This window comes from Pantherophis guttatus, chromosome 13 (genome assembly GCF_059756535.1).
Source record: "Pantherophis guttatus breed Tessera chromosome 13, ASM5975653v1, whole genome shotgun sequence".
Taxonomy (NCBI): Eukaryota; Metazoa; Chordata; class Lepidosauria; order Squamata; family Colubridae; genus Pantherophis; species Pantherophis guttatus.
The window spans coordinates 14,166,092-14,190,000 of NC_142075.1; the positions used below are offsets into that span (position 1 = coordinate 14,166,092).

At 42.9% G+C, this 23,909-nt stretch overlaps 1 protein-coding gene across 1 annotated transcript in view; it reads right to left on the minus strand.

Annotated features, from left to right (window-relative positions):
* The window catches only part of HAPLN3 (hyaluronan and proteoglycan link protein 3), a 27,539-nt gene continuing 3,630 nt past the window's right edge, over window positions 1-23,909 (minus strand). Inside the window, exons 3-6 of the mRNA XM_034424665.3 lie at window positions 9,095-9,231; window positions 6,168-6,533; window positions 3,755-4,057; window positions 1-1,884 (exon numbers count right to left, since the gene is read on the minus strand). Of these exons, the coding sequence (XP_034280556.2) occupies window positions 1,604-1,884; window positions 3,755-4,057; window positions 6,168-6,533; window positions 9,095-9,231 (1,087 nt within the window). The 3' untranslated portion in view covers window positions 1-1,603. The remainder of the gene's footprint in view (window positions 1,885-3,754; window positions 4,058-6,167; window positions 6,534-9,094; window positions 9,232-23,909) is intronic.

A 23,909-nucleotide genomic window follows, 5' to 3' on the forward strand; every position in this document is an offset into this window, starting at 1 on the left:
TTTCTTTGTGTGGTTTCTTCCAAGTTTTATTAGCAGACATCTCAGAGACCCCATCTTTAGACCCCCACAAGACAGTGTTCAAGTCACATTTGACAATACAAAAGGTACGGAAGCAATTGGTCTCCAAAATAACGGTTTGGTTGAATGTCCCAACAGAGTTGTGCTTGTTCTTCATGCAAAAACTGACAAAACAATATGGCTTAGTGAGATGCGTTAATCCAGGTCCAGATTTGTCAACCCTTATAGCAAGATAAACATCAGATTGTAAATGATTCTTTGTTTTCTTCTCAAACTGGTCTACCTCTAAATTAGAGGAGGTTTTTTTATGTAAAGGTAATGTGCTAGTCGTTCTCGACTCTAGGGAGCGGTGCTCATCTCCGTTTCAAAGCCGAAGAGCCAGCGCTGTCCAAAGACGTCTCCATGGTCATGTGGCTGGCATGACTCAATGCCAAAGGCGCATGGAATGCTGTTACTTTCCCACCAAAAGTGGTCCCTATTTTTCTACTTGCATTTTTTACCTGCTTTCGAACTGCTAGGTTGGCAGAAGCTGGGACAAGTAATGGGAGCTCACCCCATTACGCAGCACTAGGGATTCAAACCACTGAACTGCTGACCTTTCGATCGACAAGCTCAGCGCCTTAGCCACTGAGTCATTATTTTTTTTTGTTTGTTTGTTTATGTAGGGTTTTACAAAGATGGAAACCTAGATTCATACATTACTCCAAGCCATACTTCAACTACGGTTTACTAAATGGTTGGGTTTGCACAACAATCTATGCCCAAACCAAACCAAATACAAGACAGCAGAGCCTATTATGTTACCCCAGCCATTCCACTTTCTCGTCGCTTTATAAAAAAAGAGGGAGGAGATGGCACTGCTCAATATGGATCTAGGTCCAATTCATCATTGATCAGAATGAATTGCATCCCCCCTGCCAGTTCATATCGTCAGCCTGAAGAACAGGAGAAAAGATACGGAGAAATGGCCCCTTCTGCATCCATTTTTGCCCTGAGATTCTTGTTGATCCCTTATCATACAGCATCCTGAGCCATTAAAATAGCCACTTCGATTTGAAAGTTGTAAATATTGGACCACTTAAGACGGCGATCACATGCTACTAAGAGTTGGGGATGTCACACCGGAGCAGGTATTCCTTTCTCAAGAGAGTTATTACAACAGCTGCCTAACCGGTACTTCAGATGGCTTCCCTAATCTCACTGACAGATGTTGGCAGGAGCAAAAGACATCATAAAATTGCAAAAAAAAAACAAAACAAAACCCATCATAATCAGATGAGCATCTTCTCACATGCACGGGCCCCATCTCTAAGCTCAGGTTTTCTGACCGCATGATTAAATGGGCAACGAAGCCTGGAAGCTCTTCCAATCAGCGCTAAGGCAACTCAATTTCCACATCACAGCTTGTACAGCATTTTCTGTTTCATTACAAAAGTGTTTTTTTTTTAAAGAAAACAGAAACTTGAAAACATACAGTTAAAACAGACCCCCTTCCCCTCTCCCCCCAAGAGACTGGCCCTTTAAATAATAAACTCTAGGTGGTGATAAAAAGGACACCGTCCACCAATGAAGGAAGCCGTTTTCCTTAGCTCATCTTGTAACAGTAGACTCCAAATTTCCCAGTTTGGGGAAAGCCAAAACTTCGGACTCCTGGTTCTGGTGGGCCGCAGTTGGGTCGGGGAGAAGTGATGGGGTAGCGCACACTGCCATCCGCCAACCAGCCAGAATCGCAGCGGTCCAACTCCAAGAACTTCCATGCTGAGTAGAGCTGGCCCACCTTGGCAATTTCAGCTTGGTCATCTTGGCATGCTTGCTTGGCTTCTTCTAAGGTGAACTTCTTATTGTGCTCAAGATAGTAGACCGTCCCTGTTTGGGTGGGCAAAGAATATTTTACTGATATTCATGTATTTTCATGTATATATATAAATTAAAAAGTCAGAATTGCTAAAAAGAAAAGAGAATGAATGCTTTGCAACCGGTTAGGTTTGCATACCCGTTGAGCTTATTATACCCCAACAAGCCAATTGTTGGCTAACGTAGTTTATGCTAAACATGATTTGTTAAACAAACCAGAGGGGCACAGATGACACAATGCTAAGCCATAAACAATGGTTGGCAAGACACGTTAGATGAGTTCCTACATTGCACTAACCTAACGTTTCATGTGATAAGCAGGCAATATGTGACTCTCCCAAAGATGCTTTTTTCAAGAGGCAATTGGACTTTCTTGTTTTTTCTTTTGAAGACGTTTCGCTTCTCATCCAAGAAGCTTCTTCAGCTCTGACGGGATGGTGGGGAATGGAAGGATTTATACTCCTTCCATTTATAAATCCTTCCATTCCTCACCATCCAGTCAGAGGTGAAGAAGCTTCTTGGATGAAAAGCAAAACATCTTCAAAGAAAAGCAAGAAAGTCCAGTTGCCTCTTGAAAAAAGCATCTTTGGGACAACCATGACCTGGATGACTGAGAATCTCTTTGTCGATGGAAGGAGTTTCACAGCTTAGCTCCTGTGATGGATGGATGGATGGATGGATGGATGGATGGATGGATGGATGGATAGATGGATAAACGGACAGATGGAGAGAGGGAGAGAGAGAGAGAGATACACACTTCTGAAAATGAAGTCTCTATTAATGTTGACACAATACAACTCAACAGAACACTTTTTTTTTAATGAAAAATATCGAATTCCATCCTTAATCGTTTTAACTAAGAGGTCCAACAACGAATCAATGGTCTACTTTAAAGATAGTCCCCTATGTTCCCATCAACTGTTCCAGTCCATAATCTTAGTCTTTTGATCCTTTTCTGTTGTGGCCCCGCCCTCTGAGCCTGTCCCATCGGAGGAAGAAAGCTCCGAGCATGAGGAAGAGGAGTCAGCCAGGCCTCCCTCTCCAGGCCCCTCCCCTCTGGCATTGTCTCAAGTGCCGGCCGAGGGAGAGGAGACAGCTGGTTCGGATCAGAGTGATGAAGAAACATCATTCCTGGACGCACGCCTCTGAAGGCGTGATAAACGTTTGCAGCAGCTTAGGAGGCATGCTAGGGATTAGAACTGAGTCACTGGACCACACCCCAGAGACTATATAATAGAGGGTGGTGGTCAAGGATCCTTGTGACGAACAAAGCGAACCTTGGATAGTCACTAAAGCCTCGTCTGGAACTGCTGAGAGAAAGATTTAAAGTGTCGGACATTTGGACTCTTGAGTATTTATCTTTCTGTTTTACTTTGAAAATAAAGTCACTTGGCAGACAGTGTGTCTATCGCTGCCAAGTGGGAGATAAGACCTGGGTGCGTTCCAAAGTGTTTCCTTAACCCTCAATTGGCTGTGTTTGTGTGTGTGGGGGTACGGGGACAGATCACTTTTCATTTGATAAATTGTTGTTTTCCAAGCTCCTTCAAAGGCAGAACGGGTGTACAGGACATGCTGTCAGTGGATCACAAGTGATATCAGAATGTGGACATCACCAAAAAAGAGAAAAGTTCCCCAGTCTATGACCTCTTTCTCAATACATCTCCTTCTACATGTCTATGGAGACTCTGGGTCATTCAGGTCATAGTTGTCCCAAAGGTGCTTTTTTTCAAGAGGCAACTGGACTTCCTTGGTTTTTCTTTGAACACATTTTGCTTCTCATCCAGGAAGCTTCTTCAGCTCTGACCGGATGATGGGGAATGGACCATTGTAAAATGGTCGGCTTCTACAAATAGCTGCTGCCCCAAAGATAACCTGCACTCACCTTTCAGAGCCGAAGAGAAGCAAAAGACATCAAAGCGATGGAGGTTCTTGTGACGTTCTCCATAACTTCTGATACCAGGTTGTAGATGATGCCCACCACAGTTTTCCCGGGGTAATGTGATAGGATACTGAGCTGTGCCATCAATCAGCCAGCCAGCATTACACCAGTCTAAGCCATCTAACCAGGCCTCAAAAAGCTGGTCGAAGGAGGCTATTACTGCATCCTGATCTTCACAGATCTTCTTGGCTTCGTGGAAGTTAAGCTTATAGCGTCCATGGGGAGGCTGGTAAGGAAAGACCACTCCTGAATCGGGAAAAGCGAAGGAATATAAATGGAAAGATTACTGAACGTGTGCATTTCGTAACTGGATAATCCAAGGTTCAAAACGAAGTACAGAGCCACACTGATGTTTGGAACTGGAGGAGTGACTCAAGCCCAATTTAGATGACCTTAATTTGGGAAAAGGTTGTGCAAAACAGAGACGGGCGACTTTGTGGCCATCTAGACCCTGTTTGACTGGAACGCGTAGCATCCCTTGATGGTAAACAGCTGGATTTTTTTTTTAGCCGGCAACAAAGGTTGCTTGGTTTTTGAAATATATCTCCAGATTACAGGCCGCATATTTTTGCTTTGGATCTGGGATTATGTCAAAGCAATCACACAATAGGTGGCTGCTTACATCAAAAGGAGACCAATAAAAAAATGACAGACTACTGGTGACATCTGGTGGCCAGAAAGAGGAAGAAACTCTGTTATCTTACCAAAATATATATGATTGATCCATCCATCATCTACCAGTGTCTCTATCTTATCTATCTATCTATCTATCTATCTATCTATCTATCTATCTATCTATCTATCTATCTATCTTCTATCTACCATCTATTCTATCATCTATATCATCTATCTATCTATCATCTATCTATTCTATCATCTATCTATCTAATCTATCATCTATCTATCATCTATCATCTATCTACCTAATCTATCATCTATCATCTAATCTCTCATCTCTCATCTATTCTATCATCTATTCTATCATCTATATCATCTATCTATCTATCATCTATCTATTCTATCATCTATCTATCTAATCTATCATCTATCATCTATCATCTAATCTATCATCTATCATCTATCTATTCTATCATCTATCCTATCATCTATCCATCTATTTTATAATCAAATCTATCATCTAATCTATCATCTATTATCTATCATCTATTAATTACTTATCATCTATTTATCTATCATCTATCTATTATCTATCATCTATCTATCATTTATCTATCTATCCTGTAATCAAATCTATCATCTATCTCTGCTGATCTTAACTGTTTCTAAATAAAACAACAAAATACCATCTTGCTATAATCAGAAGTGAATTCATCAAATTAAATGTCTCTTTCATGGTCCCAAGTAATGATCCCAACCAATTTCTGGTTGCCTCGGCCAGAGTCGTTTTGAAAGTTGAGTCTCGTTTCTGCATTCATATCTTCACCCCATGCACATACTTTTAAAAGCCTCACACACATTTTTGTACCTCTTTCTCCAATACACATTTCTCCTTACCCTTTTGTCTAGTGTACATAAAGTATATCGTTTAATTTGTTTTCCAAGAATATATTAATCTTTATGCAATGTTATCTTAATACAAATACGATTTGGGGGCATCTTGTTCTGCGGCTTTGTTGTATATTTTTAATATATTTATGCTTCTGCATTTCAACTTTTACCTGAAAGCTCAAGAGAGCATATATGGAGATTGCCCTCTATTTTATTGCTACAATAACCTAGTTAGGGAAATGTATCTTTAGAAGATCAGGCAGAACCTGGGGGTAGGGTCAAGTGAGCAATCAGCCTAGAGTCATTATGTTGCCACAAGCAATCCAAGCCCAGCCACCCTTGAATTCTGTTGACTCTTATCTAGTGCCAATTTAGTGACCATTCGTTGCCTTGATTCTTGTGAAAAAGCATGATCAATAAATCATCTTAACTGGAACTTAATGTGTAGTCCTGATTCTTCCTGCCTGACAGCATCTGTCTCTCAACATCATCCAGAAGCTCCAACTGGGAGCTCCAACTTCAAGGCCAACTTCTTAATCACATCATTATATCTCAGAATAAATAGTGCGATGGCCTAGAGGTGGAGCTCTCGCCTCACAATCAAGAGGCTGTGAGTTCGATCCTAGATAGAGGATCCTAGATAGAGCCTAAATATTTCTCTCTCTGGGCACAATGAGAATATATCTGCTGCGAACTCTGCATTGGCAACAGGAAAAGCATCCGGCCAGTAAACTCTCAGCCCCATTCAGTTGCCCTGAGTCAACTCCGTAAAGGATTATGGGATCATTAAAAGACAAAAAAATATTGTATCTCAGAATATTGGTCACATCAGCTCCATCCTACTCACCTTGCAGTTCTAGATCGACGGTCCCACTTTCATCTTCCAAACCATCAATGACTTCACAGCGGTACTTCCCAGCATCATTCAAGCGCAGGTCATTGATCACCAGAGAGGCTTCATCAGCAGACTCTTGCTGGAGATGAGTCCGTCCCCGGAACTCGCCAAAGCTGCGGTGATTTTGCCCAGATGCCACCAACACGTCTCGATCTTTAGAGTTGTCTTCCCGCAGCTTGGACCATTTGATGCGGATTCTGCGAGGGGCATCCAGTTTAGGTGCGTAGTGATAATGGCAGGGCAGTGTAACATTGGCACCACGCTGGGTAGAGATGGCATCGTCGGAGGTCTCAACCATCAGTCGGACACCGTTGAGACCTGAGAAAAGAAGAAATCAAGGTCAGATGTCAGGCAACACATCCTCAAAATACCATAATACGTAAATACTGGTAAACAACAGTGGGAGAAGGTGCATCTCAGGTGAACAACAGTGGGAGAAGGTGCATCTAGGTGAACCACACTGGGAGAAGGTGCGTCTAAGGTGAACAACAGTGGGAAAAGATAAATCTCAGGTGAACTACAATGGGAGAAGGTGCATCTCAGGTGAAAAACAATGGGAGAAGGTGCATCTAGGTGAACCACACTGGGAGAAGGTGCGTCTAAGGTGAACAACAGTGGGAGAAGGTGCATCTAGGTGAACCACACTGGGAGAAGGTGCATCTCAGGTGAACTACAGTGGGAGAAGGTGCATCTCAGGTGAACCACACTGGGAGAAGGTGCGTCTGAGGTGAACAACAGTGGGAAAAGATAAATCTCAGGTGAACTACAATGGGAGAAGGTACATCAGGTGAACTACATTGTGAGAAGGTGCATCTCAGGTGAACAACAGTGGGAAAAGGTAAATCTCAGGTGAACAACAATGAGAGAAGGTATGTCTCCATCTCCGGTTTGCAGACACCCTAAAGCAGGACCAGGCAATTAATTTTCCCAAGTGGCCACATAAGAAACTGGACTGTTGCGGAGGGCTGAACCAATAGGAGAGTAAAGGTACATAGCATGTGCACACTCACATAGGTAGATTGAAAAATAATAGCAGTTGCCTTCAAAATAAAAGCAATCCATGTGGGCCAGACAAGGACAACCAAAGCACCAGATGTGGACCAGAAGCCATAAAACACTCAAGTCTTCCCCAAAGACAAACGAAAGGCTGGACTAAAATGGACCTTGGAGTAACTCAGTAGAGCAATTTTTTACAATTTAATGTCATTTGCAAAACAACTGCAGTGCTATAACATGTGCACCTTTCTTGCTAGGTCAAACGGTTCTCTGACCCAATTGTCCGTAAATCGTATCAAAATGATCAAAATGAAATGGAAAATGGTGAAAGCTCAACTACAGTTTTTATTTCTCTCTAATATTCTCATTTCAGATTTTTTTTTTCTATACATTCTCAATGAATCGACTTGTTAACTACCGTATTTTTCGGAGTATAAGACGCACTTTCCCCAACCCCTAAAAGAGGGTGGAAATTTTGGTGCGTCTTATACACCGAATAACAGCCATTTTTGGCTTTCCGAAACCCAGCCCCCACGGGTCCCATTTTCACCATAAACAAGCCCATTTTTCATAAAAACGGGATGCGCAGAGGGTTTGGGAGGCCTGCAGAGTGCTCCTGGGGCCTGGGGAGGGCAAAAAGGCGACACATGGGGGGTTTGGGAGGCGAAAAACAGGCCTATTTTTCACAATGGGCCAATTTTCATGAAAACAAGGCATGCAGAGGGCTTGGGAGGCCTGCAGAGTGCTCCTGGGGGCTGGGGAGGGCAAAAACGCGATGCATGGGGGGGTTGGGGTTTTGCGGGCCTGTTTTTTCCAAAAACAGGGGCATTTTTGCCCACCCCAGCCACCAGGAATACTCTGCAGGCCTCCCAAACCCGCTGTGCACCCCATTTTTGCGAAAAAAGGGCCCGTTTTTCACCTCCCAAACACATTACGCACCACATTTTTGTCCTCCCCAGTCCCCAGGAGCACTCTGCAGGCCTCCCAAACCCTCTGCACAGCCCATTTTCGCAAAATCAGGACGTGCAGAGAATTTGGAAGGCCTGCAGAGTGCTCCTGGGGGCCGGGGAGGGCAAAAACTTTTTTTTTCTTGTTTACCTCTGAAATCTTGGTGCGTTTTATACTCCAGTGTGTCATATAGTCCAAACAATATGGCATTTACTCTACCCGCCAAGCCCAGGTATGTTGTGATCCGCCAGCAGCCTGAGAAGCTGGCAGCAGAGTAGGACAGTGAGGAGGCTGGGGAGGAACATGGGCCAGTCCTGGAGTCTGGGGAAGGCTCAGACGAGGGATCTGCATCGGAGGCAGAGATGGGGCCAGAGCTAGCTGGGAGTTATGTGCGGACTCTGGAGCCTCCAGAGTCGGACCTCAGCAAGGCAGGGGAACAGGGGGAGCCTGTTCCCAGTGCGCGCATGCGCAGAGCTGCCAGAAGGCAAGAACAGTTAAAACAAAAGGGACGACTCAGGAGTAAGGCTTGGAGATGATTGGCCCCTCCCATAAGACATAAAAGAAGAGCAAAGGCACATGGGCCTTTGCAGGAAGCAACATTGTGGATGGTGTCTGTTTGTACTTTGAAGCTCCGTTTTTGACTCTGTGTTTCCATGTGGCTTTGCCAAGATAATTGTCAATTAGGTCTTTGGCAGTGTGTCAAAGAAGATAAAGGTGGGTGTTTACCAGCCTTATCCGAAGGACTGTGGCAGACTTCTGTTGGACTATTTATAAATTCTTGGTGATTCAGCACGTGCTGTGAATGGAAGGAATTCACAGCCGTTAAAATTTTTAAAAAAAGGGGTTTTGGGACTAATTGTGTGCTGTTTACTATATCAGGAAGCCTAGGTCAGAACCAGGTACTCATTTCCCCCATCCAAACTGTTGATCATCACCTTTATCATTAATGGGTCTGTCATAGTAGAAGCCATTGTAGAAAGGGAGGCTGCCATGACTACTCCCGGTCTGTAGCAACATCACCACCAGGGGGAAGAGCATCAGTTCTGGAAGACTCTGGAACTGGAAGGAAAACCTGACAAGTGAAGGAAGAAACCATCCAGATTAATAGTGTCTTACTATATTGAATGGACACGGTAGCTCAGTGGCTAAAATGCTGAGCTTATCGATCGAAAGGTCGGCCGTTCAGCAGTTCGAATCCCTAGTGCCACGTAATGGGGTGAGCTCCCGTTACTTGTCCCAGCTTCTGCCAACCTAGCAGTTCGAAAGCACGTAAAAAATGCAAGTAGAAAAATAGGGACCACCTTTGGTGGGAAGGGAACAGCGTTCCGTGCGCCTTTGGTGTTTAATCATGCCGGCCACATGACCACGGAGACATCTTTGGACAGCGCTGGCTCTTCGGCTTTGAAACGGAGATGAGCACCGCCCCCTAGAGTCAGGAACGACTAGCACATATGTGCAAGGGGAACCTTTACCTTATATTGCCTCACCAGGGGGCAGCATCAAACTGACCTTAGTTGATTCCCCCTCAACCTAAGCAAGATAGACCCATAGCATGGGACAGGAAGGCAAACACAGTTTATTAATTTTGAATTTATATGAGCCGCGGAGGTGCAGTGGGTAGAGTGCTGTACTGCAGGCTACTTCTGCTGACTGCCGACTGCCTTCAATCTGGCAGTTCGAATCTCACCAGGCTCAAGGTTGACTCAGCCTTCCATCCTTCCGAGGTGGGTAAAATGAGGACCCAAAATTGTTGGGGGCAATAGGCTGACTCTGTAAACTGCTTAGAGTGGGCTGTAAAGCAGTATGTAAGTCGAAGTGCTATTGCTATTTATCCTACCTTTATTACTTTAGAAATAACTCAAGGCAGCAAAACATATAGAATACTCCTTCCCTCTCCTATTTTCCCCACAAGAACAACCTGTGGGTTGGCTGAGAAAATGTGACCGGCCCAGAGGTGGGTTCCAGCAGGTTCCGACCAGTTCTGGAGAACCGGTAGCAGAAATTTTGAGTAGTTCGGAAAACCGATAAATACCACCTCTGACTGGCCCAGTCCCCATCTATTCTCTACCTCCTGAGTCCCAGCTGATCAGGAGGAAATGGAGATTTTACAGTATTCTTCTCCTGGAGTGGGTTGGGAATGGAGATTTTACAGTATCCTTCCGAATTACTATAAAGCGTGGAATAGATTCTATACGTGGCTAGAAATTAGAAATCAAAACAAGAAATAAGAATGTAAATTGAAATTTGATTAATTGGAATCTAAGAGTATTGAATACTGGTAAGGATAAAATATTGACTATGTTAACAAATAGGATGTAAGTATATATAACAATTTAGTTTATAAGAATGCCCAATATGGTTACACCAGAACAAGAGAATGATTAGGAAGTTTGAATTTAAAAGTAAAGATAACTGTCGATGCAGAGAGTTGTAAAATATTATATAATGTTGTTATTTATGTTTTGAATTTAGAGTATCCTTCCCCTGCCACGCCCACCAAGCCATGCTACGCCCATCAGGCCACACCCACAGAATTGGAAGTAAAAAAATTTGTTGCCTAAGTTGCCCAGCAGTCTTCCATGATAAAGGCAGGACTAGAACTCACAATCTCCTAGTTTCTCAGCCAGTACTCTAACCACTACACCAGATTGATTTAGGTCAGTGCATTCTATCTCTTAGTGATCCTGCCTTCAGGAAAGGGAACTGGGCAGCCCAACTGAATTTGTACTGTACTGAGACTTTTGAAGGAAAAGAAATGTCTCGGTACAAATAGGATTTTTCAACTTCTTTTTTTTTAATTGTATTGATTTTTTTATTAATTACATTTCTTAGTGCTTAATAAACATCGTGTTGTCTGGGTATTTAATTTGCTTAACAATACTGATTATATTCTTCATCTCCATCTCTTTTTTTTTTTCCAACCACTGGTAAAAATAGATTCCATGTTGGATAGTGCCTTCTTTCTGCTTAATTTTCAATGTCAATCAACTTCCTTCTTAAGGGCTCGGGTTTATCTTTGCTCTTTTTCTTCCCGCCTTCAAATTTCTCCCTGGTTTCCAAACTTCAAATGATGCTTGGACATTTTTTAAATAGTAAATTAGAAACTCATATCCTGTTTGGAAAGAGGGTTTTGTTCCATTTGGGGGTTTCTTTGCATTTAGGAACCGACATTTGTCCACATGCTGAGAGAGATATGCATCTCCTGAAACAACATGTTCAAAGGCTGGAGTTTCACAGCCGTTTCCAAATGTCATGACTTCGTGAAATCATCCTTTTATTTCGCCCTGTGAAATGGGTGGTCTCTACATTTGATACATTAAGTAAATAAATAAACATATTTAGAAGGTTGCTCCTCTTCCCCCGGAATTCACGGATTCGTCTGTCATCTGCACCTCTATTACTGTCTGGTTGGGTTCTGCAACCCAACAAGACAGACACAGATTTCAGAGGATAATTAGAACTGGAGAAAAAAACAATTACTACCAACCTGCCTCCCATTGGGGATCTGTATACTGCACGAGTCAAAAAGAGGGCTGTGAAAATATCTACAGACCCATCGCATCCTGGACATAAACTGTTTCAACTCCTACCCTCAAAACGACGCTATAGAGCACTGCACACCAGAACTACTAGACACAGGACAGTTTTTTCCTGAATGCCATCACTCTCCTAAACAAATAATTCCCTCAACACTGTCAAACTAGTTACTAAGTCTGCACTACTATTAATCTTATCGTTCCCATCACCCATCTCCTCCCACTTACGACTGCATGACTGTAACTTTGTTGCTTGTATTTATATTGATTTTGTTTCCTGATTGCTTATTTGTACCCTATGACTATCATTAAGTGTTGTACCTTGTGATTCCTGACGAACGTATCTTTTCTTTTATGTACACTGAGAGCCTATGCACCAAAGACAAATTCCTTGTGTGTCCAACCACACTTGGCCAATAAAGAATTCTATTCTATTCTATTCTATTCTATTCTATTCTATTCTATTCTATTCTATTCTATTCTATTCTATTCATTTATTTATTTATTTATTTATTTATTTATTTATTTATTTATTTATTTATTTATTGGTTCGATTTATATGCCGCCCTTCTCCAGAGACTCAGGGCGGCTTACAATGCGTTAAGCAATAGCCTTCATACTTTTGTATATACCTGCTTAGTAGGGCTTTCGGGGCCCCCCTAAGCAGTGTTCTTTTTTTATACAAAGTCATCTTATTGCCCCCACAATCCGGGTCCTCATTTTACCTACCTCGAAAGGATGGAAGCCTGAGTCAACCTTGAGCCTGGTGAGATTCGAACTTGCAGTAATTGCAGGCAGCTGGTGCTACTTAACAGCACTTTAGTCTGCTGCACCATCAAGGCTCTATCTAGGCTCTATTCTATTCTATTCCTCCATAAACCACTTTTCATGGTTTTTCTCTGCTGTGTTTCATCGCTTTTTTAAAAAAAATTTAGATGATGCAAGTGTCCTCAAGAACATAACTAAATAGAAGTTTACAGTTAAAGGATAAGGGTTTTCTCAACCGGAGTTCAATTTCCGGTGACAACACAAAGATGGCCAGTTCCTTGGCAGCACTCCTGAAGTGGCTTGTAATTTCCGTCTTCAAGGAAGTTTTACAAACTTTTGCATCTATAGCCTATCATTCTGGAATTTCCTAGTGATGTCTCCTCCAAGTGATCCTGCTTAGCCCTTTTATAATCAGCCAAGGTCAGCGAAGTAATGTTACCTATCTGGGCAAAACTATTTCGGAATGCTTTTATGGCTTTCCAAGTGCCATAAAACATTTTTAATTCCAAAGTTTCCAAAACCCTTTTTTTTAAAGAGAAAAAAAAAAAACCAACACCGGGGAAACCACTTCTCAATACACCTTTGTTCTTTTCTATTCTTTGAATCTAAAACATTTCATGATGAGTATTTTTTTTTTTTGTACTCATAGTTTTCTGCCTGTCTTGGGCTCACTTAGCCTAAAAAAGTATAAATACTATGTGTTTACTGGCTGTGTGTTTTTGGAGAATGGTTTTATATAACTTGGGCGAAGGGCAGCTTAAAGCTGAGAATTCTAAGTGGTTGGCAACCCATTTTTTTTTTCAACTCTTAGCGTTGGAAGAACAGATTCAATAGATGTTCAAATGTTCATTCTTAAGGGGACTGAAGAAGAATAACAAAATAACAGAGTTGGAAGGGACCTTGGAGGTCTTCTAGTCCAACCCCTTGCTGGCAAGTTGTTCCACTGGTTAATTGTTCTAACCGTCAGGAAATTTCTCCTTAGTTCTAAGTTGCTTCTCTCCTTGATGAGTTTCCACCCATTGCTTCTTGTCCTGCCCTCAGGTGCTTTGGAGAATAGCTTGACTCCCTTTTCTTTGTGGCAGCCCCTGAGATATTGGAACATTGCTATCATGTCTCCCCTAGTCCTTCTTTTCATTGAACTATACACACACACACATACACAGTAACTGCTTCCTTTAATTGAGCTCAAATCTTGGTAATTATGTAGACACCTCACTGGAAAAGGGGGAAACAACATGGAAGGAATTTGGGATTTTCTTCTTCTATATTCTCAGTCATCCAAGTCATGTTGTCCCAAAGGTGTTTTTTCAAAAGGCAACTGAACTTTGTTTTTTCTCTTGAAGACATTTCGCTTCTCATCCAAGACAGGGGTGGGTTCTCAATTTTTTTACTACTGGTTCTGTGGGCGAGGCTTATTTTGTGGGCGTGGCTTGATGGTCATGTGACAATTATTTAGGATTTAGCAAAGGTACTGGTCTACCAGGCTGTACTGATTTACCCATTTATTTTTGCAGGTACTGATCTACTCAAGTATTTTTACAGGCACTGATTAATCATGTATATTTGCAGGCACTGATCTACGCATGTATTTTTGCAGGCACTGATCTACTCATGTATTTTTGCAGGCACTGGTCTACCCATTTATTTTTGCAGGCACTGATCTACTCATGTATTTTTGCAGGCACTGATCTACTCATGTATTTTTGCAGGCACCGGTCTACTCATTTGTTTCTTTCAACACTGATCAGCTGTAGGGCGGCCCTTTGAAGCCCCGCAGCAAGAGTTTAAACAGTTTTTTTTCCCTCTAGCCATCAGCTGGGACTCAGGAGACAGCAATAGATTGGGGATGGGGCAAATAAAAGGTAAGAATAACGCAGGGGGTGGGGTGGGGGGCGGGGGACAGGGGGCGGGGGGGGCAGAACCGGTTCGGTGACATATTGTCACCGCTACCGGCTCGGTGGAACCGGGCAGAACCAGGAGAAACCCACCACTGATCCAAGAAGCATCTTCAGTTCTGATTTAAAATAAGTCGTGGTCAGGGAGAGATTCAGCATCATACATACATATGTGGTCTGGGCTGAGGTTAGTTCTGTCATCTAATGGGTTGTCTTATAGCAGACATTTCTTCACTACCATGACAGCTTCACCTACTCAGATGCAGGTAAAGAGTGAAGACAAATCATAAGAAGCCATAGATTCCTCCAGATCGAGTTTTAGTTTCCAAACCTTGCTGACAAAGTCTGAAGAACTGAAGATGCATCTTGAATGAGAAGCGAAACGTCTTCAAGAGGAAAAAAAAACAAAGAAAGAAAGTCCAGTTGCCTTTTGAAAAAGCACCTTTGGAACTCTTCTGGAATTTTTTTCTTCCCATAAGCCAAGATTTACTGAAGGAACTTGCATTCCATTAGTAAGGTAAAGGTAAAGGTTCTCCTCGCACGTATGTGCTAGTCGTTCCTGACTCTAGGGGGCGGTGCTCATCTCCGTTTCAAAGCCGAAGAGCCAGCGCTGTCCGAAGACTTCTCTGTGGTCATGTGGCCGGCATGACTAAATGCCAAAGGCGTACAGAACGCTGTTACCTTCCCACCAAAGGTGGCCCCTATTTTTCTACTTGCATTTTTTACGTGCTTTCGAACTGCTAGGTTGGCAGAAGCTGAGACAAGTCACGGGAGCTCACCCCATTAAGCGGCACTAGGGATTCAAACCGCTGAACTGCCGACCTTTCGATCGACAAGCTGAGTGTCTTAGCCACTGAGCCACCACGTCCCATTAGTAGCTAATCCTAATCCTGCTTTCTTGTGAGCCTGCTCCAGATCAGAGAGCTGTTTCCACCTGCTGCGGCATAGATTAAATAACGTAAAAGAAATCAAATCCAATACTAGGGACCACCTACTCTTGGCATGCTCCCTAAAATCCAATTGTGCCCACCAGCCTCAAAAATATTGCACACCCTTAGTGTAAGCCCTCGAATACAAATGAGCTCCAGTGAAGCACGTACAAATCGCATACTTTTGCAGCTAAGTGTGCCTCACCCTCCTCTCCACCCCAAAAAAATTAATTTGATGGGAAAATGCTTCACCAGAACTTCATTGTATCTTACAAACAGTGAAACTGATTAAGGTGACATGAATGTGTCTTTAATTTCTCCTCTGATGCAAGAATATGTGTCTCTTTTTCTCCTTTTTTGCAGGGCAAAATTGCATGATACAGTAGTAGCCAAAATTGTGGAAACCTTTTGGGAAAAGTGTATTTTTGAGGTTTGGTGGCTAATAACACCACTTTGGAGGGGGGGAGTTTCAAGATAATCCTATTCCACTGCTGGAATGGCCTGGGAATAGCCCAGACCTTAACCCAATTGAAAATCTATGGAACTGACTAAAGAAACTTGTTAGTCAGAAGCAACTCAGCAATAGAACCCAGTTAATAGAAGCCATCATTCAATCTCGGTTTCACATTAGAACAGCTGCAGAACTCAAAGACTTGGTTCACTCCATGGGATGATGTTGTAAGGCCGTAATTCGTGCTAAAGGTTACCCAACTAAGGATTAACTGACATGATGATAATTTTTGTATATCTCATTTTTTCTACGTGTCTCACTTTTCTTCTTTATGCTGTAACTGCTATTCTAATAGTAAATCCTTCATATTATTGCATTACATTCCTGATTAAATTATCTTTCCATTGATATATAATTTTATGGTACTACTCCAAAAAAAAAGTGGTGTTATTAGCTAGTTTTGGAAAATGCACTTTTCCCAAAAGGTTTCCACAAGTTTGGCCACTACTGTAGATTGAATCTCAAAATACTTCTCCTTTCTGCCCACAGAGGGCATTTTACACCCATCACTCATTTTTCCCTGAAGCTCTGTTTGCTCAGAGATTTGACTTTTTGGCCTCCGCGCTAGGCAAAGATTGAACCTCCTTTGCAAATTGCCACCTCCGTGCCTGCACCAAAAGAGCAGCTTTATAAAGAAGATTCCCCCCACCCCTCTCTTCTTATCAAAGGCCTTAAATGGCCTTTCTCATCACACCCACATATTGCAAAAATTCACATGCTTGGCTTCTTACTTTAAAGGTAAAGGTAAAAGTTCCCCTCGCACATCTGTGCTAGTCGTTCCTGACTCTAGGGGGCGGTGCTTAACTCCATTTCAAAGCCGAAGAGCCAGCGCTATCCGAAGACGTCTCTGTGGTCATGTGGCCAGCATGACTCAACGCCAAAGGCGCATGGAACGCTGTTACCTTCCCACCAAAGGTGGTCCCTATTTTTCTACTTGCATTTTTGACGTGCTTTCGAACTGCTAGGTTGACAGAAGCTGGGACAAATAACGGGAGCTCACCCTGTTACGCGGCACTAGGGATTCGAACCGCTGAACTGCCGACCTTTCTGATCGACAAGCTCCGCATCTTAGCCACTGAGCCACCACATCCCTACTTCTTACTTTACAGAGCCCAATAATGAGTGCCTTTCTTATCCCTGTGAACTCTGGAAAAAAAAATGTCAAAGGTGGCCATTATGGTAACTACAAGCTGATGTGCCAAATTACAGCGGAACAGAGCCAAAATATCACAGAATGCTTACTGTTGGGTGGCAGAAAACTAAGAAGATGGAAAGGCAGGTATCGGAAAACAGCATAACTAACTGGCTGATGCCTTCAGTAGGAGCATTCCAGGTGAAGTATTCTGTAGACCTCATTTATCCATATTCTGGAATCAAGGGACAGAATACTCTTGTGCTATCCTCTCATTTGCTTAAATTTCTAGAATAAGCCACGTTTAAGCACCAGAGGGCAAGAAGTGATAGGTGGAAGCTTGTTAAAGAGAGTTCCAACCAGTGATGAAATCCAAATTTTTTTACTACCGGTTCTGTGGGTGTGGTTTGGGGAAGGATACTGCAAAATCCCCATTCCCACCCCACTCTGGGGCCAGCCAGAGGTGGTATTTGCCAGTTCTCTGAACTGCTCAAATTTTCCGCTACCGGTTCTCCAGAACCTGTCAGAACCTGCTGGATTTCACCCCTGGTTCCAACCTAGAACTAATTTTGGTCACCACATTATAAAAAAGATGTTGAGACTCTAGAAAGAGCGCAGAGAAGAGCAACCAAGATGATTAGAGGACGGGGCTAAAAGATACGATGAATGGTTTGCAGGAACTGGGCATGGCTAGTCTAGCGAAGAGAAGGACCAGGGGAGACATGATAGCAGTCTTCCAATATTTGAGGGGCTGCCACAAAGAGGAGTGGGTCAAGCTATTTTCCAAGGCACCTGAAGGCCAGACAAGGAATAATGGATGGAAACCGATCAAGGAGAGATTCAACTTGGAAATAAGGAGAAATTTTCTGACAGTGAAAGCAATCAACCAATGGAACTTCAGAAGTTGTGGGAGCTTCATCACTGGAGACTTTCAAGAAGAGACTGAGCTGCCATTTGTCAGAAATGATGTAGGGTCTCCTGCTTAGGCAGGGGGTGGGGGTTGGACTAGAAGACTTACAAGGTCCCTTCCAACTCTGTGAATCTGTTTAATCTGTTTAACTGAGGATACAATTTCTGAAGGTGACATTGGGAACAATTATTAATGGAGCATCCTCCTCCAGGAGTTGTCCGAAAAATACGGTAGTTCCTTGAATGGAAGACGCAAAATAAGGTATGCAAGCAAAGGAGAGAGATTCTCCTTAACGATGCTGTAGAAGCAAAGATCCAACCTTTAAGGAAGGGCAGGAATAAAATCTCTGCCAGCTTATAATTTTAAATTCAGAACAGTGACTCATGCAGCAGAGAACAGATAGCCTCACCTATCTGTTAATGGAGTTAATGGGACGCTGTTAATGGGCTCAGTGGCAAAGACGCTGAGCTTGTCGATCAAAAGGTCGGCAGCTCAGCGGTTCGAATCCCTGGTGCCGCGTAACGGGGTGAGCTCCCGTGACTTGTCCCAGCTTCTGCCAACCTAGCAGTTCGAAAGCACGTCAAAAATGCAAATAGAAAAATAGAGACCACCTTTGGTGGGAAAGGAACAGGGTTCTGTGCACCTTTGGCGTTGAGTCATGCCGGCCACATGACCACGGAGACGTCTTCAGACAGCGCTGGCTCTTCGGCTTTGAAACGGAGATGAGCACCACCCCCTAGAGTCGGGAACGACTAGCACATATGTGCAAGGGGAACCTTTACCTTTTAAGGGAGTTATCCATGGCTTAATTGGAGCTGTTATCGCTTGTCTTTAAACAGAGCCATTAGTTTTAAAACATGCCTTAGATTCATCGTTTGTGCAGCTAATCACATCTTCCCTATCCCTATCCCCACCCCCACCCCACAGACCCTTAATTTCTCTCAAAATTGTCCGCTATAAATTTTGATAACAGTCTTTGGAAGGACTTTTATTTTAAAAACACCAAGCACAATGCCTCTTCAAAGTCCCACCATTATTTATCATGTAATAATAGCATTGACAAGGGTAAATTACACGTTGGCATTCTTTTTAGATTTCCCACAGCGAAGGGGTGGGGGGGAATCAAAGACATCCTTGTACATTCTACACTTTCTTTAAAAAAAAAAGTTAACTTACAGGAATGATGAAATAAAACGGAAATGGGGTAAGGGAGCACCTTTCAAAGGCTCCCCAATCTATCAAACCTGGACTTAACGTAAGAAGACTAGACACAATCCAATACTAGACACAATCCAAATAAGATAATCTGTTTTATCTGGCAGGTAGGAAGTAAAACAATTAACCTGATCCTTTTGCTATCAGTTTTTACATATTCACTGCGCCCAGTTCAGGGGTGCCAAAAAGATTCATTCAGATTTTTAACAGTCAAGTGTAAAGCTATTCTCCAAAGCAGATGAGGCAGAGGTGGGTTTCAGCAGGTTCTGACCAGTTCTGGAAAACTGGTAGCGGAAATTTTGATTAGTTCGGAGAACCGGTAAATACCTCCTCTGACTGCCCTCCCCCCCAAATCTATTCTCTGCCTCCCAAATCCCAGCTGATTGGGAGGAAATGGGAATTTTGCAGTAACCTTCCCCTGGAGTGGGGTGGGAATGGAGATTTTACAGTATCCTTCCCCTGCCACGCCCACCAAGCCATGCCCACCAAGCCACACCCAGAGAACCGGTAGTAAAAAAAATTGAATCCCACCACTGATCTGAGAGCAGGACAAGAAGCAATGGATGGAAATTAATCAAGGAGAGAAGCAACTTAGAACTAAGGAGAAATTTCCTGGCAGTTAGAACAATAAACAGATAGAACAACTTGCCTCCAAAAGTTGTGAATGCTCCAACACTGGAAGTTTTTAAGAAGATGTTGGATAACCATTTGTCTGAAGTGGTGTAGGGTTTCCTGCCTAAGCAGGGGGTTGGACTAGAAGACCTCCAAGGTCCCTTCCAGCTCTGTTATTCTATTCTATTCTATTCTATTCTATTCTATTCTATTCTATTCTATTCTATTCTATTCTATTCTATTATTCTGTTCTGTTTAATACAGTATTAATACTGTGTGTGACCAACTATACACCTATACACTAAATAAATAAATAAATTCTATTCTATTATTCTATTCTATTATTCTATTCTGTTCAATTTTATTCTATTCTATTATTCTATTCTATTCTATTCTATTCTATTCTATTCTATTCTATTCTATTCTATTCTATTCTATTCTATTCTATTCTATTCTATTCTATTCTATTCTATTCTGAGGCAAGTCCCATAAATTTCAAGGAGCTGCTTCTGCAGGACATAGTTAATCTTGCTTGATCTACAAAATATAAGGAAAAATAATGGTTGCATTGGAATTCACCAAAGAATCCCAAGGCTGGGATTCTATATCCACAGAATCTCCCGAAACGCAGCTTGACTCAAATGAAACTTTATGTTCCTTAGCCTACTTTGCCTAGCAGCACCTGGCCAAACTTGGTTTGTCTAAGAAGCTAAGCAAGGTAGATCCTCTTTAGCATTAGGATAGGAGGGCACCGGAGAATACTATAGGCAAGACTGGAAAGTACAGATAGTCCCTGACTTATGACCTCAACGGAGCCCAAAATTTCTCTTGTTAAGCAAGGACGTTATTAAGTGGACTTTGCTCCATTTTATGACCTTTCTTGCCACAGTTGTTAAATGAATCACTGCAGTTGTTAAGCTAGTCACATGGTTGTTAAGTGAATCTGGCTTCCCCATGGACTTTGCTCGTCAGAAGGTCTCAAAACATGACCCAGGAACACTGCAACCGTCATAAATACGAGTCAGTTGCCAAGCATCGGAATTTTGATCGAGGATGCTGCAACGGTCATAAGTGTGAAAAACTGTCATATGCCATTTTTTTCCCCATGCCGTTGAAACTTTGAATGGTCCCTAAACGTACTGTTGTAAATCGAGGACTACCTGTATTTTTAAAGGTTCAATGGTTACAAAAGGAGAACAACGTTATCAAGGTCAAGAGAGCGAGACTCTCTGACTTACAACCATTCGTTTCACAACCGTTTGAAGTTACAATGGTGCTGAAAAAAACTGACTGACTCACGGGCCAGTCCTCAGACTTATGACCTTTGCAGCATCCCCACCGTCACATAATCCAAATCCAGGCGCTTGGCAACTTGCTTATCTTTATAACAACCATTGTATTTATAACAACCAACAACCTATTCCAGTGATGGCTAACCTGTTTGCCATCGCGTGCCAGGAAGGGGGGGGGGGTAGTGGGATGTTGCGTGCACGCATACCCTCACCCATAACTCTATGCTCCCAAAGTCAGTTCTGAAGAGGGAAGGGGTAAAAGTAAAGGTAAAGGTTCCCCTCGCACATATGTGCTAATCGTTCCTGACTCTAGGGGGCGGTGCTCATCTCCGTTTCAAACCCAAAGGGCCAGCGCTGTCCGAAGATGTCTCCGTGGTCATGTGGCCGGCATGACTCAACGCCAAAGGCGCACAGAACACTGTTCCCTTCCCACCAAAGGTGGTCTCTATTTTTCTACTTGCATTTTTTACATGCTTTCGAATTGCTAGGTTGGCAGAAGCTGGGACAAGTCATGGGAGCTCACCCCATTACGCGGCACTAGGGATTCAAACCGTTGAATTGCCGACCTTTCGATCAACAAGCTCAGTGTCTTAGCCACAGAGCCACCATGTCCCTCTAGGGAAGGGGTAAAAGTGATCAATTACAGAATTCAATAAAAGTTATCCCAAGAACAGGACTCATTGGCAAACACAATAAACCCAGAGGAATTCCTTTCATCCCTCTTTAGTTGGGATCCATTACAGGTAGTGCTCAACTTACACCACTTATGAATGGCAGCGATTCGTTTAGCGATGGAGGCAAGAAAGATCGTAAAATGGGGCAAAAATTCACTGAACGACAGAAATGTTGGGCTCAATTGTGGTCGTAAACCGAGGACTACCTGGACTAGCCTGATATTAAAAGGGTCACCAAAACAGCAGAAATACACCAGCATTAAGACTTGGGCTCCAAAGACACCGTTGAGTCAAAGATGAGTCGGGAATTTCCAAAGGTTGATGAATTCAGAATAGTTTCCTTGGCATCATTGATAGGTGATGCCAAGTCAGAATGGAATTTTGGAAAGAAATCAAACACGTCCCCTCGGCTGATGATGATTTCATTACTTTGCAACATATCTGTCTACTGCCTTTCTTTATCAAGTGCAGGCTAGTAGTATCTCTTCCAACTAATAGTTTTATTAAAAGGGGCACGTTTTCACGAGCTGCAATCACTTCGTCAGAGCCATGGTGTTAGTTCTGAAAAGATGCTACAGATTCCTGCTTTTTTCCCCATTGATTAACAGGGCTCTCCCCTTACAATGCCTGTGAAATACAGAACATAGGGAACACAGTATAATAGACTTTAAAAGGACCTTAGAGGTCTTCTAGTCCAACCCCCTGCTCGAGAAGGAGACCCTATACTTAATAGGATATAATAATTTGATCAATCCTAATTGGATTGAAAGGGATGCAGTGGCTCAGTGGCTAAGATGCTGAGCTTGTCGAATGAAAGGTCGGCAGTTCAGTGGTTCGAATCCCTAGTGCCGCATAATGAGGTGAGCTCCCTTTACTTGTCCCAGCTTCTGCCAACCTAGCAGTTCGAAAGCACATAAAAAATGCAAGCAGAAAAATAGGGACCACCTTTGGTGGGAAGGTAACAGCGTTCCGTGCGCCTTTGGCATTGAGTCCTGCCAGCCACGTGACCACAGAGACATTTTTGGACAGCGTTGGCTCTTTGGCTTTGAAACAGAGATGAGCACCGCCCCCTAGAGTTGGGAACAACTAGCACATATGTGCAAGGGGAACCTTTACCTTTACCTTTTTAATCGGATTGATCAAATGATTATACTGGGATGCATCATAATCTGGGATGGTTTAAGTTTTAAGTAGGAAGATTGAAGATTTCCAATTTCTCATATGGAAGGTATAACCATTTTTTTTAAAGAAAAAAAATTACAAAAAGACTTGGGCACCTCCCAAAGAGAAAGAAAACAGACCATTGATGTAAAGCAGGCTTTAAGACATCCGCCTTATCAGGGTTACGACAGATCCCCAAACTCATTTTGAAGAAACCGGTGCTGCAATCCAACCCATGCTTACACCAGAGTGGAAAAATTAGAAAATCTGTTGGCTCAGCGGCGCAGGTTCCCAAATATATATAGAAAGGCGGAGTTGCTCTCATAGATTCCATCAAGAGACAAGCAGTGCAAAGCATCCAGCTCTGCATTGGCTCAGTTCATCCCAACCCATAGAGCAGACGGAAACCGTTCATCACGTCAATGTAGTCATACAATGCATAGAATTCCCCAAGTGAAGTCATGGCTTATTGCAAATACTTCATCAGCAGTAGGTAAAAGTTAATGGTTCAAATAATTATGCAATTTCACAATTCGTGGGAGGCAATTCTGACAGTTAATCTCAGGTTTTCATTCAGTTAGACCAGGGGTCTGCAACCTTAAACATTTAAAGAGCCATTTGGACCCGTTTCGCACAGAAAAGAAAACACCGGGAGCCACAAAACCCTTCCCGTGCCTGACTATTTCCTGAGCGGCCACAAAACTAGCAAACATAGTTGAATTAAATGTTCTGTTTTCTTCTGAAACTTTTCTTTTCTTGGATTTATCCATGGTTGGCCTACCGGGGGTTGAAAAGCTCAATTAATCACATGCCAGCAGGTGTCGCACATTGGCGGTTGTGACGCATATTTTGAGTGACAAGGAGCCGCAGCAGAGGGGTAAAAGAGCCACATGCGGCTCCAGAGCCGTAGGTTGCTGACCCCTGAGTTAGACCACCGTCAACAGGCTATTCCTTTCCGTCGTCCTTTTCTAGGAAAATGATGATTATTTACATTGGTCTGGTTACCGGTTTATCAATTTGGTCAAGTGGTTAAGGCACCAAACTATAAACCAGGAGACTGTGAGTTCTAGTTCCATCTTAGGCAGGAAAGCTGGCTGGGTGACTCTCAGCCAGTC